Source organism: Opisthorchis viverrini (assembly GCF_000715545.1).
Source record: "Opisthorchis viverrini unplaced genomic scaffold opera_v5_34, whole genome shotgun sequence".
In the NCBI taxonomy this organism is placed as follows: Eukaryota; Metazoa; Platyhelminthes; class Trematoda; order Opisthorchiida; family Opisthorchiidae; genus Opisthorchis; species Opisthorchis viverrini.
Window position 1 is genome coordinate 1,951,489 of NW_008751690.1, and position 16,645 is coordinate 1,968,133.

The 16,645-nt window shown below is 43.6% G+C and overlaps 3 protein-coding genes across 3 annotated transcripts in view; 1 reads left to right on the plus strand and 2 right to left on the minus strand.

Annotated features, from left to right (window-relative positions):
* T265_02694 (hypothetical protein) overlaps positions 1-5,394 on the plus strand; it is a gene marked incomplete at both ends in the record, with an annotated part of 16,873 nt that extends 11,479 nt beyond the window's left edge. Inside the window, 5 exons of the mRNA XM_009166996.1 lie at positions 593-705; positions 893-1,088; positions 1,919-2,307; positions 3,169-3,286; positions 5,014-5,394. Coding sequence (XP_009165260.1) covers positions 1,942-2,307; positions 3,169-3,286; positions 5,014-5,126 — 597 coding nt within the window. The remainder of the gene's footprint in view (positions 1-592; positions 706-892; positions 1,089-1,918; positions 2,308-3,168; positions 3,287-5,013) is intronic.
* T265_02696 (hypothetical protein) overlaps positions 1-6,675 on the minus strand; it is a gene marked incomplete at both ends in the record, with an annotated part of 10,961 nt that extends 4,286 nt beyond the window's left edge. The window contains 2 exons of the mRNA XM_009166998.1: positions 1,042-1,280; positions 6,666-6,675. Of these exons, the coding sequence (XP_009165262.1) occupies positions 1,042-1,280; positions 6,666-6,675 (249 nt within the window). The remainder of the gene's footprint in view (positions 1-1,041; positions 1,281-6,665) is intronic.
* Positions 6,676-7,925: 1,250 nt separating this feature from the next.
* Positions 7,926-15,758, minus strand: T265_13071 (hypothetical protein; the record flags this gene model as incomplete). The annotated part of the gene is made up of 9 exons (XM_009167023.1): positions 7,926-8,120; positions 11,123-11,179; positions 11,826-12,066; positions 14,016-14,263; positions 14,991-15,094; positions 15,115-15,239; positions 15,276-15,490; positions 15,528-15,653; positions 15,688-15,758. Coding segments are annotated over 9 exons (1,380 nt in total), but the record flags the coding sequence as incomplete, so codon positions are not given.
* Positions 15,759-16,645: the final 887 nt, after the last annotated feature.

A 16,645-nucleotide genomic window follows, 5' to 3' on the forward strand; every position in this document is an offset into this window, starting at 1 on the left:
TGACCGTAGCCTTGAATATCGGTAGAACCGTGTAACGAGCTCGCTGCTGAGAAGTTCACAACAATGAAGCAGACTATCCTGGACGAGAGATTCATTTGGATTAAGCTGAGGCTCCTGTCAAAAGCATATGCATATGCAAATGAGGATGATTGTCGAAATCTGTCGAATAACAGTTCAAGTGGGAAATGAGTTTGGAAGAACTTAAATGATGAGCCTTAAGAAGGGCGAAACCGGTCGTAGGCTGTCGAAGAGTCTTCAGTGACCTTAAGAGTGGTGGGGTACACCTAGTCTGATATGGGCACATTTTGCACTATATATATATATATATATATATGGCAGTAGCGTTCACCAGAATAATTAGATTTTTGAGAATCATAAACGAACTTCCAGATGGTTTAAGTGGAAAAGACGAGTCATGAAGTAAGTGGGAGCGATCCGAGCTCTCGGAAAGAACAATTTTACTAGGATCAGTCACAAGGACTCTACTAACATCACTTTAGTGTTCTTTATAAGTGTAATGATTTTTAAAATTTCAGTCTCTAAATTTCATAAGCGGATCAACTCAAGCTATTCGTATTTTTTATTATTTTAGGACAAATCCAGAGAAACAAACAATATACAGTAGAGTGGGGACCGAGGGTGTGTATTGAAACCCGATATTCACAAGGACAACCAGCTTATCTGAATCACAAAAAGATTACTTACGTAAGTTCGTGAGATGAATTTGGACAAACGACTTCCATTCTTAAGAATTTCTTGTGGAGTTTAGTCTATTTACATCAAAGATGGGTTTGGCTTCCCCTTGTCATTGTTTGAGATGCCTCGAGGAAACTGTAAAGTTGAGTATTTCACGCTTCATTTTTCACTTCACTATTCTGTCTTTTTCTTCCAGGGCAATGAAGTCGTGCAGCTTGAACTCACACACCTACTTTTTCAGTGCCACTATAAGGTCACTGTGTCAGAATACAGTACAAAACAACCAACTACACAGCAGAGACCCCGCTTTTGGCAAGCGTGCTTCTGCACCCCGCCCTGTCATACCGTTACGGTACGCACGGGACCAGCACCGTTCAACTGTACCAACACAGGTAGGTGGCGGAAAATATATGGGGTGCATGTAGGAGGATGGGAAAACACTAGGCATGTAGAACGTTGCATCGACGGGCCTGTTTGTGAATGGCCGGGCACCAAGCTGACTACACCGCGTGAACGACTGTTCAGGTCATATGGGGCAGGGAAACTGACAGGGCTAAACGACTTTTGTGAGCATAGTTCAATTGCTGTGTAAAGATATAAAATATGGAGACACTAGAAATGAGGTGTAGCATTATTTTCTTAGGGTAAGCATCCATTCCGAAGAGACAACCTTGCAGGTGCGGAATGTTTTCAATGACATGTCCTCTCTCCCGTTTGGCTAGACCACCACAAAATTGTGTAGAGCACTTTCCAGTTCACACTCAAAGGGACATGGACCAATATCACCACTCCAGATGCAACGGCCGACATCACGCTAAGTAAGCACCATTATTGATCCATCTGTACACTGAAGGATTTTCTGTACACCAGAAGGATCCTGGTGACCTGAATTGACTAACCATAGCTCGCAGTCAAGCTTACGGTGTGCAATTCCAGTTGCACAGAGCAGTTCAGTATTTATCAAGCCCGCAATAGTGACCACTGGTTTTGCTATTATTTTTTAATACACCCTTGTACCTGATGCTTAGTATATATATACATATATTTATATATATCTGACCGCAGAATTTTCTGTTCATCGGTGATTATAATGAAATTGATAACCAAAAGCAAGTCTGTCCGATCAATCTAAGCCCACTCGTGCTACTGACGATCAACCGGTGGTTTAGTACTGAGTAGTGTAATGCCCTAACCAACACAATCTGTTGCCAATTTATTCCAGCCTCTTTCGGAAGCATCGAGCCTATGAAGCTTACATACAAGCTACTTGATCCCAAAGATCCCATACCAAAAGCCAACGACTTTTACATTCTGCAAATGGAACAAACAGGTCTTGAACTGGCCCCAAGGTTAACGAGTGCCTCAAGTACTCATTACGATGCTATGGTTAATTGGAAGCTGTCGGGTGAGAGCACGCATAATGCGTTTGAAAAACCAAGGCGGTTTCGTGCGCTTCCGAACCACCGGGAACAGAACACGGATCCAGGCGTTCGAGGAATCCGAGTCACATGGGGTCCACGTGTTTACGAGCCGGTAGCAGAGGAATCATACCACAATGGCCTGAAACCGTATTTGGATCCAGAGCGCGCGCAATCCAAAGTTGTTGATCCCGTAAGCTCGTCTAAGATATTCAACATTAACTGTATGTACTATATATGAGGAGACATCATCTAGACGTGTACCTCTGGTTGAGCTGCAGATGTAGTCCAAGCGACCCCAACTACGCCCCGTCACTTCGTCGGAATGCACAGCCGATTTTGAATGGTAATACACTCCATTGCGTTAAGTTGTCCCGAAAAGCCGGAAAGTAATGGGGAAGTTGTCGAACCATTAGAGTTGCGTGTCGCTTCTACAGATGTTCTTTTGCCTAGAACAATGGAGTTTGATGACCAGGGGAACCAGTCTTCGGGTACTTCTCAGCTTTAGATGATCGTGTCTCAAATGCCAATTTACGTACGGGGCTCCTCGAATCCTTTTACCATCGGTCGATTTCATGCAAAAATAGTGTTTACTGTTGGAATTGAAGCAAGGGACGTAAATTACACTCGTGTTTTGGAAGATGCTGCTCTTGGAAGGTTGCGAATTAAATTCCATACAAATATAAATGACAATACTGGTAATGTGAGGCCTAGAAAACGAGTGGCTGATCGGATAACCACGTGCAACCTCACAGGAGCTCGCCACCTCCAATTTACCACATTGCAAAACTAGGTAAAACCAAGCTCCTTTTACGCACGAAATTTCACAAATGAAACCTCCGACCTAAGTGAATACTTCCTGCGTAATAGAATGCTCTCGAGAACAAAGTAACCTATCAGTCCAGTGAGAAAATCACTTCCTGTGAATAAATCAACACAGTGCTTTTTTCCAGAGATGGACAATAAATTTAAAACATGAATCGTTTACAACTCGTTTACAAATCAGTATACCGCACATGATAATGTTACCCATTTTGTCCAAATTCTTTGATAGAAACATTCCAGCCTTATCCTACGCCGACTCCAGCCAAACACCCTGTACATAGTCCATGTCCAGCCGATCAGCGAAGATACCGACGGACCAGTATCAACCATCTTCTTCTCTATTCCAAGTAAGTCCTAGTACATGTATGCTCAAATTTAGCGCTGCCGTACGAATGTAGACCGGAAACCTGCGAGCGAACATAACAGTTGCACCAGCAGCTGTACAATGTAGTCAGAAAAAAAGACGCTTCCCACACTTGTTTCACCAAGTGTGTTATAATTTCGGCGGTGTCAGTGTCTTTCACCAACCATCGCGGAATCTGTCACATTTCGGTTCCACAAAGAGACAATAGTTTGCATGGGAATAATGAACAGTGATTAGCTCAGATAACCCGAAGATGAGTTCGGAATTCCGAATTCGAGCTACCAACTGCTGATCATTGGTACGACCGATCTTGAAAGAACGATCACAATTAGACAGAACCGGAAGAATACGAAGAATGTTCACAAAAATGCACTTTTAGCGTGACCGGTTCGAATGAACACAGTTGTATGTTAGGTTTGAAAAGTTTATTGCAGTTGCAGTGCTCCTCAATGAGTGCGGTGTGTTATGCATCTACGTACTCTTCTTATACCGACAAAAATACCATTGCTGAGTGGTACAAGTTCGCTAGAAATAGCCCAAAAACGATACAAAGGCTGATATCGGCCGCAAGTTTGGCGTGCAGAAAGTGAGCATCTAAGGACGGGAAACTGCTCGGACCGAAATCAATTTGCATTATGATCTACTGCTTCCGAACGGAGGCATTTTCAACAGAGCCCAGTCACTCAAATTACATCATACCTTCTGTGCGTATACCATCCCATGCTAGAAACTACCAGACTAGGTCGGCATGAACGGATATTCGCTCGAGACCCATTTAACTGAACACCAATAATGCCACTGGATTATTAGGGCATAGTTTAGGTTAATTCTCTTGTAATGATGATATGAATCATCCAGCCCATGGACTTGACATTGTCGAGTGCTTATACACATAGAAATGTATGAAAGTACAAGGAAGATTAACAAATATATACTCATTTGCAAACTAATTTGGTTTTTCGAGAGACTCACCTGGAACCCAGCTGAATCTCTCGTTTGTGATGTCCCCAGGCAACTGAATGTGCTGCCTGGAAACATCACAAACGAGAGATTCAGCTGCGTTCCAGGTGAGTTTCTCGAGAAACCTAATTAGTTTGCAAATGAGTGTATGTTCGCTGAATTCGTGCAATTTGGTTTCAAGTAGAACATAAGGTTGACGGAAACTCGGGGACTGCGCCCACCTGATGAGCCCCAAGAAGGGTGAAATCGGTCATGGGCTGTCGACGAATTTTCAGCAACCTTATGAGCACTGCATTACAAATATATACAAAGATTGTTTCGTTTAATGAAACATTGCATTTCATGACTGAAAACCTGAAATGAGCCACACCAAACGAACCATTTTGCTCAAACAACCTTGACTTGCTGTCTCAATCAGGGAAGAAGCCCCGCACTCAGAAAACAATGTGTCTGTTTCCAGGTTTATGTACGATAACCAAATCGATGAATGCATATGTATACGTTGTCGGCCTGACTACGTGTGTCGGCCGGAAACGTTTGACAAACGGTTTAAAAAACAACCACCTCGTACTTTCACCACATGCTGACTCTATCCTTCATAGTGAAGTAAATTACAGGTGACAAGTTTACGGTGGGTAGTTACCACAGATGATTTACCTAACCCGTACATGGCTGCCTTTTGTACACCGTCCGTATTCTGTATTGAACCTAGATATAACGCACCTCGTTTTTCACCTTTCCTTTACTCAGAACATTCGCAGCCCCAGGTACAAAGTGTGTCAACGAGATGCAAGTGCTCAAACCGCTGGGTTCTTCTTTGTCAGCTGTTCGTCATTCTATTGCGCGTAGCCATCGTACGATGACTGGCGTGCGAGATGGCCTATTCCGGTCATTTACATCGAAACACTTCCGATAAGCTCAGGAATCCCTGCCTTCCTATTCCGTCCCACAATGCTGCGGACAGGCTACGAAACAAGGCTACAAACTGCCAAACATTGCATTTCTTTGAAACAAGAACAATGTCCAGACATTTATAAGGCGAGTCCAATCATGTAAATTTAAAAACTGATTACCGATCGATCCCGAAGGGTCATCATCCTCATGTGATATTCTGTGAAAAGTCACTCTGTCGAACAAAGTATACCTTATTTTCAATTTTTGAGGTGAGTTTTCACAGCAAGTTCCAGGATGGAGGGTTAAGCCTCAATCAAACTGAAGTACCTGTCCGGCCTCATTCGTTTCGGAAGACGGGGTAGTTTTAGCGAAAGACTAAATAGCAAGCAACGTTGGTTGCCGTAGTGTCATACTGCACACAGTAAACATAAGCCAGACGTACTTGGTGCAGCCCCAGTTAAAGAAGAAAAGCGAATCTTGATGTTTTCAAGGTTTCTTCCCGATTGGTACCGCTAGAAACTTTCCCAAACTACTAACAAACTATAAGTAGCTCAGAAGAAGAAATAAATCACAGGCTGAATGGACCGTCTATCTGAGATGTTGCCATTCGAGGAGCCAGTCAATATGGGAAGCTGTAAATTCAGTGACAGAAGCATGAGTGACATGTCCCATCCAAGTGTAAGCCAATCACACTGCTGGTCAATTGTTTGTGGCCGAATGGTTAAGTACCCAACTACTAGCCAAGAGGTCACCGGTTCCAAATTGTGTAGAGTTTCGAGAAACGTACACTGTTGGTGCTTCCCAATAAGGACGAAACAGCTGTTTAGTGCTCCTTAGCCTTTCGGCATAGAGTCAATTTATTTGAATTTACATGAAGTCCCCACGTCTTCCTCCAGAAATAGATGCTTTAGTTTTTCGTAACCAAGGTACATCGAACAATCCATGCAGGGCTATGAAATCTCAAGTCCAAGGATGCAAAAGAAAGTGAAAGATCGGTGATCTGATTTGAGCTGGAGCAATACAACAGTAGATTTCATCCACCTCACAGCGATCATATTAATGCAGCACGTCACCTTCAGCGGGAGTGATACCTTTCCTTAAAGTAGCCTTTGGACCCGGGAAGTAGTTTTCTCGAGGTACCTTCGGTTATAGCCGTAAAAGTAAAGAGGAACAACAAATATCGTTACGGCAAAGCCCCCTCCAGTGAGGGAGCATGGGTATGACGTTGGCCACTTAGAAAACTCGTCCTAAAAAAAGATCTCCACTGCCAGAAATTCAGACTGAGATGAAACATCAAAGGCGTTTTCGTGCGCCCTTCAAGGCAAATTTGCACCCAATTTAGATGCCCGTACAGCTAATCAAGGTGGGGGCGAGATGTCTCAGTGGTTAGAGCGCGAATTTACTGACTGGAAGATCCGTGGTCCGAAACCGACCTTTCCCTTTCCAATCCAGGAGTACTACTCTCAAGTCTTGTTTCTGAGGGCAACTCGTATCGAAACTTAACTCACTTTTCTGCATTGTTTTCACATTACAAAGGGTTTGTGGCGGTAGGGTATGGCTGCTCCGCTTTGGATAAACCGCTCCATTAATAAACTACTTTTGATCGACACCTGTGCACAGGCTCTCGCCGGGGCGCAACGGTATTTTTAGAACAGCCTAGTAATCATAGACTTGCACATGGCGCTGACCTCCTCCACCACAGGGGTTACCTTTATTGATTTCCTGACTGCAAATGACTAACTAGCCCAAAGTTCGTGAGAAAAGCTTCCTATTGGACGATTCACATAACAGTATTATGCTGAAACCTGAAGGGATTGACGGACGACTCGGGTTCCTGGATCATAAACAAGCAAGTGGTGCTGGTGTCAACTGTTATACCATCTTGTTTAGGTCGCTTGATGGCTTGCGAAAGACCTTTTCTCGCTGTTCATATTCCCTCGAGTTTGTCCGTGTCATATATATATATATATCACAGATTTGTTCAAAAAACATCTAACGGAATCGAACCATGATTACAGTAACTGAAGTTGAGGGGTTCTTTAAAGCATTATTGATTGCTCATAAACTGGAAGCTCGTTGACAACCCACTGTCGGTTTCGCTCTTATTCGGGTACATCAGGGAGCGGAGTCAATCAACCTTAAGTTATACTGCTACTACTGTTAGCTTCAACACAAAACTAAACGCGATTGACGAAATAAATCACTAGCAATGTCGGTTTCGCTCTTATTCGGGTACATCAGGGAGCGGAGTCAATCAACCTTAAGTTATACTGCTACTACTGTTAGCTTCAAAACTAAACTAAACGCGATTGACGAAATAAATTCACTAGCAAATGAAGTCGACGTTAACAAGGAACCCAGCTGAATCCCGGTTTTCTTTTGTTTATGTTATCTTTCAACTGAATACGCTACACAAAGACCACAAACGAGATTCGATTGCGTCTCTCGTTAACACCAATCCTTCCTTCCATGTAGATGTGTAGTGAATCTCAAAAAAACTTTGGGCTAGCGTGTTGTAAGAGTTTATAACCATTGGGCGCTGGAAGATCCAGGAATACCCCCACAACAACACATTAATGAATTCCAAGGCGCTGGAACCAGATTTGAATTGGAGAATAAGTTAACAAGCTCTCTGTGTATGGATTGAGAAAGGCACCAGTGATGCAGAACCGGATTGAGATCTTTTCTGTAGGAAACGCACAATATGTACAAAATAACTGGATGGTGGGGACCGGAAAATGTCTGGATACGGTGTGGGAATCTACGAGTCAATCTTCGTCGGAGTCGGCGACCAGTATAGTTCGGCCAGGAGTTATGGCAGTGTTGTGACGGGTCTGTCCCTGATCCAAATAATCATAACATCTTGTCAATTGCTGTAGCTCCAAATCCAGTGCCTCGGCACTAATTTGCTCCGGATCGCTGTCTTCATTTTCTTCCAAGTGTGAAAACAAAACGGACCGAGCCTAGTGGAAATGGGATGAGAAGGATACGTCGGAGTCAAACACTAAGAAAGATGTATGGTGCTCGTCTGGTGAACATGAACTCGACGGTAGATGAAAATGACGTAAACTACGGTCAATCGTACACGACGGGTCGTATAGGAGTTACTCTACAGTCACAAAGTCTCCAAGTACAGCAACTCTGAATTGCTCAAACCTATCTGTTTGGATGATCCGAGACACACAATTATTCTCAATCGCCGGTGTGGTCCCCACAATCACGAAAAATACCGATAACTCGGTAACACCTAATGCTTTAATTCGGATTTCCCGATAGAAATGCTATTCCAGTGTGGCACTGGATATTTTACTGAGAACTAGTTCAACCAGTTTTACTTGTTCCCACTGGCGACGCGGTTGCGCCTACCAGACCTAATCAGGCCTACAGCGGGTAACAGCCAACGCTTCTTGCATGTCATAGAAGTTACCGGTTGATGGGCTGTGATCGATTCGTGGGGAAAACTGGGCACATCACGAGCAGTGCTTCCTGTCAAACTACCACTGTGACCGTGCTGCATCATCCGGAGTCAAACGAACATACGGAATCCGAAATGCTGCGCAGCCAACTGATTAGGTGAAATGGGTTCAAAGACAAACAAGCAGTGGCCTCAGTGGACCATATGAAATATATCCCGAAGTTTCGTCAGCAAAAACCAACGAAGCAGTGAACCTCTGTTTTACCCTCGTTAAGGCAGATTATCTCCGTTTCCGCTAAGGTTGGACGGGTTCTATCGAGTAACCGGATCAAATGCTTAACCCACGATGCCAGCGCGACACGGTTACTGGGTCTGAAGTGAGCTATTTGACTTTATGGGCTTCATGTTCACCCCCTGGTTGTTTGACTCATTGAGATGAAGGCTTACCGTGGCCGATTCGCATACGTCGTTTAAGATGCAATAACTACCCTGATCAGCTCGAGACTGGGAGACAAGTAAGACTACTAGGATCTAAACCCATACTTTCTGGAGTGTCTTGCTTTGTGATCCATGCGGTATTGCACCGTAAGCTGAAGAACCAACTATTCGGCGGGATGACTGTGCACTATGGGACGGTGAATTCCACAAGGTACTTGTATGCCGACCTGCTTCAGCTGATCTAATTGCCACGAAAATTATCACCACCTAGACAACCAGAACTGATCGTGGAAAGCGACTGGAGATGACTCCACTCCAACAACCACGGACAGCGTACACGGAATGTGTTTTGCCCAATTTCGCACCTCACGAATTATTCAGAAATAGACCAATGAAGTGTCTCAAATCATTCTCAAAGATTATCTGCTTTGTTCATCACCCAGCAGAGCAAACAGTCACGTCATCTCACTAAGATGCATTCAATTCCTGACGCAACAGCAAAAAATACGAGCTTAATAAAGCATCTGCGATTATTCTCGCTAGCAGCGGTGTACCTAATGCAAATCGGCCATCCAGCGATACTGAGAGCAATTACGTATTGAATTACAGTGGGGCATCGTTTGCGCAGAGTGCGAATACACCGGATTTCAAGATCATCCGAGTCAGAAAAACAAGTAAATATAATTCGAATTTTGTGGCTGAAAGAATAGCATTTATATAAAACATAGGTTCACGCGAATAGTTGAGATGAATACTTTTAGTGCAGAAATCAATAGATCAGTTATCAAACTGATTGTACAAAACCATCAGGGTACATAACTCCGGTCTCGATCATCTTCAAATGAAAATCCTGGTAATATATAAAATGAAACTGTCAGATGTTCCGAACACCGGGGACAGGCTTTATCAAAGAAGAAATGACTGACACCAGAACATTACCAACGTTGCTAGTCAGAGACTTACAAACAGACGCTCAAGTGTGTTCGGAGCGTCGCATGTGTGTGCGTTACACCATTTGTGGGGCTACTCAACGAAATAATTCTGATGTAAAAAGTTTCGAATTGTGGGTTTTGCAGCAAAACTGCCACCCACACTACAGAACGATCACTACGAAGTAGAAATGAAGACGGCCGTTCATAAGTTGAGGGTTCATATACGTAAAGAAAAACCTACCGAATACTGTAATGTGTAGATGGTTTGTGTTAGTTTGCCCTGCATGCCGAAGGCGTAATAACGTCAAGTAACAAACCAAATAGTAGTCAGTCGGCAGACTTCCATGATGGAAGAGTTTTTGAACAAATGAGCGAAACAAAACCCCAGTATTCATTCAGTAAAAATAGCGACCGGATGCTTGACACACGGCTGGTAAAGTGTACTCGGGAGCGACAGAAATAGTCGTTTAAAAATGTACCTGCTCTATGAGAAGACCACAGTGTGGTACACAAACATCAAAATCGTCTGAGTGGTGGAAATGTTGCATATATACAGCCTGTCTGGACCCTGAGGTTTTCAGGAATAAACAATGAGTTCGGCAGCTTCTAGTGTACATAGTATGTCTACATTCTAGGTAGCGGCATAGGGAAACGAACATACAAAGGATTTATGGAAACATAAACGGCTGGCCATACAAACATAACAGGATCTATTTGTAATTACTACTCATCAAGAAGGGCGAAACCGGTCGTGGGCTGTCGATGGATTTTCAGCAACCTTATGAGTAGCACATTACAAATATACATGTATCGCGATATTTCAAATATCGTAGCGACTGAAACATGAGGCGGCCTGGTGCAGCACATTCAGTTGCCTGAGAACATCATAAACGAGAGATTCAGCTGGGTTCCAGGTGAGTCTCTCGAATGAACCAAATTAGTTTGCAGATGAGTGTATATTCGCTAATAACAGGATCTAGTTTAGCTGCCAACAAAAATTATTTATAGCAGCCGCTATATACGTATGCAAATGATACGATGAAATAGGGTTGACTGGAATGTACTTACCACACCAGAAACATTCAGTTTGTACTAAGGATATATAAACACTATTCAGCTTGGACGACACTCCAGTTCTATTCATACCCACCAGAAATTTGTGTATTTAGGCCAGACTCACCTTCTTTGGAGGAGGAGCTGTCACTACGGTCTTTTCGATTTGCAGAGGGGAGGAAATCTGATGAGAAAGTGAGAAAGGACTGTGAGAAAAGACTGTAAAAAGTATACTAGTGTAACGATGATACTACTGATGGAGAGGCATGCGAGTAGTATGTGTTGTCCTTGGAATTTCGCTTTGCGTCTCTTTAAAATGGGAGATCTGTTGCGGAATTTGTGGAGTCGCTTTGTAACCTTTGCTTGGATTTGAGCAATGAATAGGTGGAATCAATGAATATCCAGGAAAGTTCAAGAAGATGGGTTCCAGGAGAAGATGGATGTCCAGTTTTTATAAATAGGATGCAAATGAGAGTTTTGCTTCCCTGTCTAATAATCTGTAACTGGTCGTTGGCATTTTTCAATAAATAACTCCGCAGCGAAGGACTTCTTCCTCTCACTAGTAGGGTCGAACTCAGAGCGAACCGTAAGATAACCTAGCGTAAGTGATCACGTGAATACACCTGTGATGCTTATGGTATTTTATTTGAATTGGGTCTGTATGAACAAGAGGGAAAAAGTGTGCTATCAACAGGGACAAAACAAGCCATAAAACCTCGAATGAAAGTGTAACGTATCCAGTTCAAGATGACGAGCCCAAGCACAAAGAAATTAGAATAAAGTTAAGTAAAAACAGCTTTGAGATCAAAGTATTGAACAGCCCGACTTACCGATTGTCGAAGCCGGGGCACACTAAACGGCCGAGGAGGGACAGACACTTTCGGGGAGGACATTGATGGAAGCAACTGTGTGTGGGTGATATCAGCTTTGTTCTCAATGATGGAAAAAAGTGAAGCCTCTTTCAAGGGACCATCATGAACAGCAGGAGGCAGTGTAGCTAACAAAGTTATCTCATCGCCAGCCACGTCGTTGTTGAATTCAGGAAGAACGGAATGCGTCACCGATGATATGCTGAACAACATAAGAGAAAATATGAGCAAACGTGCCCACTTTGCACGAGAATACATCAAAGACAGGTATACCTGCACCTAGTTGTGGGAAACCTGCGAGAAGTTTTCAGAATTGAGCAAGTATCAACATTGACACTGGGTATTATTAGCTGATAACACCGGTCGCGGATACAAATCTAACTAAATCTAAACTATTCCGGTTGCACCACCAAATTGTTCGAGACATTCGATGGAACAACAGTGGAAACTCACTGGACAATCCTGCTCGACAGCAATGTCACTATCATTATCAGGGAACTACGGTGGTACTACCCAACAATCTATAAAAACTTAGATGATTTGCTACTTTGGTCCCATGTCTTGGCTGCCGGTCATCTGGCCAAACAATAAGCTTAGCACGGCCTACTCCACAACCATACTCATGCTGTGCACAACCAGCTACGTTAGTTATTCTTTTGCTCGCGAGTTTAAGACAGCCCGTCAGCTTGCTCCACTTAATACCAAGATGTATCTTACATTCACGGACTTCATGTTCACCCAACGATGACCGGACTCCTTGGAGCTGGTTTTGATGAGGACAACCGTCTACACCGCCTCGTTGATCTGAAGGTACAAAAATTATAGTGTCCCACAATGCCCATGTTACTGCCGTTTTGATCTCTTACCGACCAACAATACCCTCACTGAACATCATCATCGTTGTCGTCAGTGACAGCATGATATCAATGTTCAATAACTATTTTTGGCTGCCGTACTTCATTGAATGGCTACCCGACAGAGAAACCGCGGAAATATGCTCCATGATATTGGAATTTGTCCATCTCTTGTTTAGTGGTTCTATTTTGGGGAGAAAATGCTAGTTTGTAGTTTTGTATCGGGAAACTCGAACCTTGGATAGTGCTTTCCGTAAGTTTGTAATAAAGGGAATAATTTGTTACCACTATAAGTGAGCAGCATCCACTGAACCCTGGTCTGTGGTTCGTTTTGGAACGGCAATACCCCACAGCGTGAATTGTCTGTGACAACGAATGCATTATGATGTATCATGAGAGTCGATTGTAACTGGGAACTGTGGCGCAGCCTCCTAAAACGTGCGGTCGTTATACCGTAATGAAACATGTCAGACAGATCAATTGCCAATATTAGTGCTCAACTTTCAGGCTACCCCTCGATGCCTACCTTGTTTTACACACATCAAACAATGGAAAGCCAGAGGTCATCGTCATTTGACTGAACATTTTAGGGGGCGAGATCGCCCACGTGGTTAGAGTGTGAATTTATTGACCGGAAGGTCCGTGATTCGAACCCGACCTCTGCTCCCCGAATTCCCCTTTACCAACTTATGATCCTTCCTTGCTGGAAGATCAAGTGTTCGTTTGAGCACCAGCTATATGAGTTTTAACCGGTAATGCCCTACCCTTGTTGTCCGTGGTTCGAACCCGGCCTCTGTCTCTCGTCCTACCCTGTCGAGGCTTTGGCAGTATACCAGCCATCATGCAGCCTTCGGGTGGCACGGCAGTTAGGCTCCGAAAGGGTGGTACAGCTCAACGATGTACTCCGTAGAACCACAGAGTAACGAAAGTTGGAAGCAAATTTTCCATGATCCCTTATAGTTAGACCTTTTGGATCAGTTTTTACGGCAACGAAGGAACCCAGGAAAAGTCACATTGGTTCAGATAGCCTTTATTTCCAGGAAATCGCATTTGGGGCGGAAATGACGGACCTGCACATGCTATCTTCTAATGCTTAATATTTGGTCGTGGATAGGAAACCATACGCAAAGGCGAACATCTTGACAAATTGACTAGGCCAAGAGATTCATACGGGGTAAACGAGTTCCGATGGGTCAAAATAATGTACTGGCTTAGACAAAAGTATCACAAAGGGACTCATGCTAGAACAGGTGCTATTCTTCTTGCCATAATGAGGAATGCTTTGAACTGAACTCACTTGAATGTGGTTGATGGTTGCGACACACGGCTGATTTGCACAGGTGTTTTACTTGCCAAAAGATGTGGCTGAACAGACTGGGAACGCTGAGAATCAGAGGCGGAATAGGAATCGGGCGGTAAAGTAGCCAATACAAAGTTCGCACTCAGTCGCGTCTCATGTGCACAGGCAAATATAATGGGGCGACCAGGTCGATCACAATAAATTCGTACGATGGGGCTGATGAGCTCGCAGAAGGCGAGTAGTGCCTGTGGAAATAGGAGAAAGTGCCCGTCAACGAATTGACATGTTTCCAACACAAACTAGTGGTGACAGCACGATTTACTGCACTGTGTTGTATCGGCGACCACGATACTAATTGCGTTCTAGCATTCAGAGGGCACTGACTGCTTGCTCTGGTAACCCCTGACATCGTCATAATTACGTGCTCCCTATCAAACATCTTTTGACATTGGCGAGAGGCACATCCTACACAACGTGGGCTTCGCAGACATCGATGGATGTGAACGAACCGAACCTACGAAACAAGAAAAACCTGAAATATCATAAGTTTCTGTAGCAGCTATGAGAGCAGGATACTCGAACGAACAACGTTCGAAGCCGCAAGTTTAACCTCGGATGGGCAATGGAAATCCAGTGGGAAATACTGTGGACTCGCGTTAAGACAACCCTGGCTTGAAGCCTTGTATTTAGCCTTTCTCCCTCGCCTTCGTTTTAAGAAAAGCTGAGCGCTATTTCGAACTTTTAGTGAAAACATTACACTTACTAAAGTAGTAAGTTGTGACCTCGTGTGGAGGACCACATGTAACGAATCTAAGTGCATTTATGTTAAAATGTTTCCAGGGTTGTTAATTTTGAGTAGAGGATTAATAGAGTGAAACAGTCGTGTTCAAGCTAAAACTGAGCCAACGGTCACGAATCAGGAAAAAAACGCGAGTGTAAAATGACGAAAAAGCCTCCACACAAGTAACTTACCCGAAGTTCTCTCTGACAGAACGTCAGTTCACTGACACAGCCCACCAAATAAGCATCGAACTCACTAGCGCTCAGCGGCAACTGAGTCAGAATTTGATTATGGTCTGAATCAACATAGGAAAACTGTACAAGTTAATTTGCTTGCCTCCTTGTAAAATGTAGTTCTGAAATATACATTCACCATCTTTTACAAGTATAGTGATTTCTTCCGAAGATTGACGGAAATTGTTGAGTACCTCTGTCAAGACCCTAACAATAGCTTAGATGAAATGAACCATGACATACTTGGTTGTAATAACAAGGCGATTCGCTGACTGCTCTAGTGAGTAGACCGCTTCCAAATGTTCACAATCAACAATGGACATATTGTAGGTTTTCACAACACCGTACCGACAGAAAAACTGTACAACAAAAACAGTGTCATCAGAAGAAAGCATCAAGCGACACTTGTTAACTGCTTTCTCCAACGAAGCGGACAGCTTGAAAACATTGCAACAAGACTTGAAAATTCCGTAAGGCAAAGAGGATACAACAAACCCGACTTGGAATTTTGAAGCGCGTCACCCGATCCAATGCCATATGAGCCACCTTTTCGAAAAAGGCCGGTTTGAAAGCAACGGCTGCATAAGCTGATCTGGAGGAATTGACTGTTTTGAGTACGAGCTAAGGAGAATGTAGTTATAAAATAGGAACATACTCCATCAGATGACCATTCAAAGTATATTTCATGACCAAATTTGCCAAGGGAGTTAATACAGCGGATAAATACTGCAAAATACGTGTTGAACAGTCACCGCACCTTTAAGTTCCGTATGATGAAGTGAAACTTTCATGTCCACCTCAAACTACTCCTGCCAAGTTAGGCATGCAATCACACTAATGGGATGATCCAGAGAATGTAAAGCAAACTGGAATGATGCAAAAAGTGATGAGAATCTGCACGATTCGACACAACATACGCTCACACTAACATGGTATTAAGGAGACAAGTGAATCTTGCGTTTAAGGGGCTATTGCACCGACCGTGCTGTGCAAAGGCTGCTATACATTACACTCGGAACAAAATTTGCGATATCGTAGAGTTCTCCTTGATGTGAAAGCATTTGTAAGGCTGATTAAAAAATATTCGGTAGCCTGCTACCGGCTTGATTTCTTTGGATCTCATTAGGCAGACGCGGCCTCTGAAAAATGTTCGTACATAGGGCTTGTGTGCCAAATTGCTGTATACATGGGTCGAGTGCCAAGGTAAGATCTAACTCTCATGGTCCTAGTAACAATACGAAAGTTGTACATTTTCAATCAAAGGACACGTGACACCGACGACAATCGGGCGTATGCTTCCGCCAAATGTGCCCAGCCCAACTGATCGCATTGCACAACCCATGCAATTCAAAGACATCCTCATTGCGATAACTCCAATTCAATTCATCAACTACAAGCAGTATACGATGGTTCCAGCTGCTACAATGGCGTTGCTTATGAAATCGTCTCACGGTAAAAATATGGTCGGTGCATCGTTGGCCAGGGCAGAAGGCAGAGTGATTCCCACAAATGTCTTTCCCAATAATCCATCAACCTGTGCAGAATAATGCCAACGATGCGATAGATAACAGGCTGATACCACGACGTCACGGAGAGACTGGACCTTACCGTGG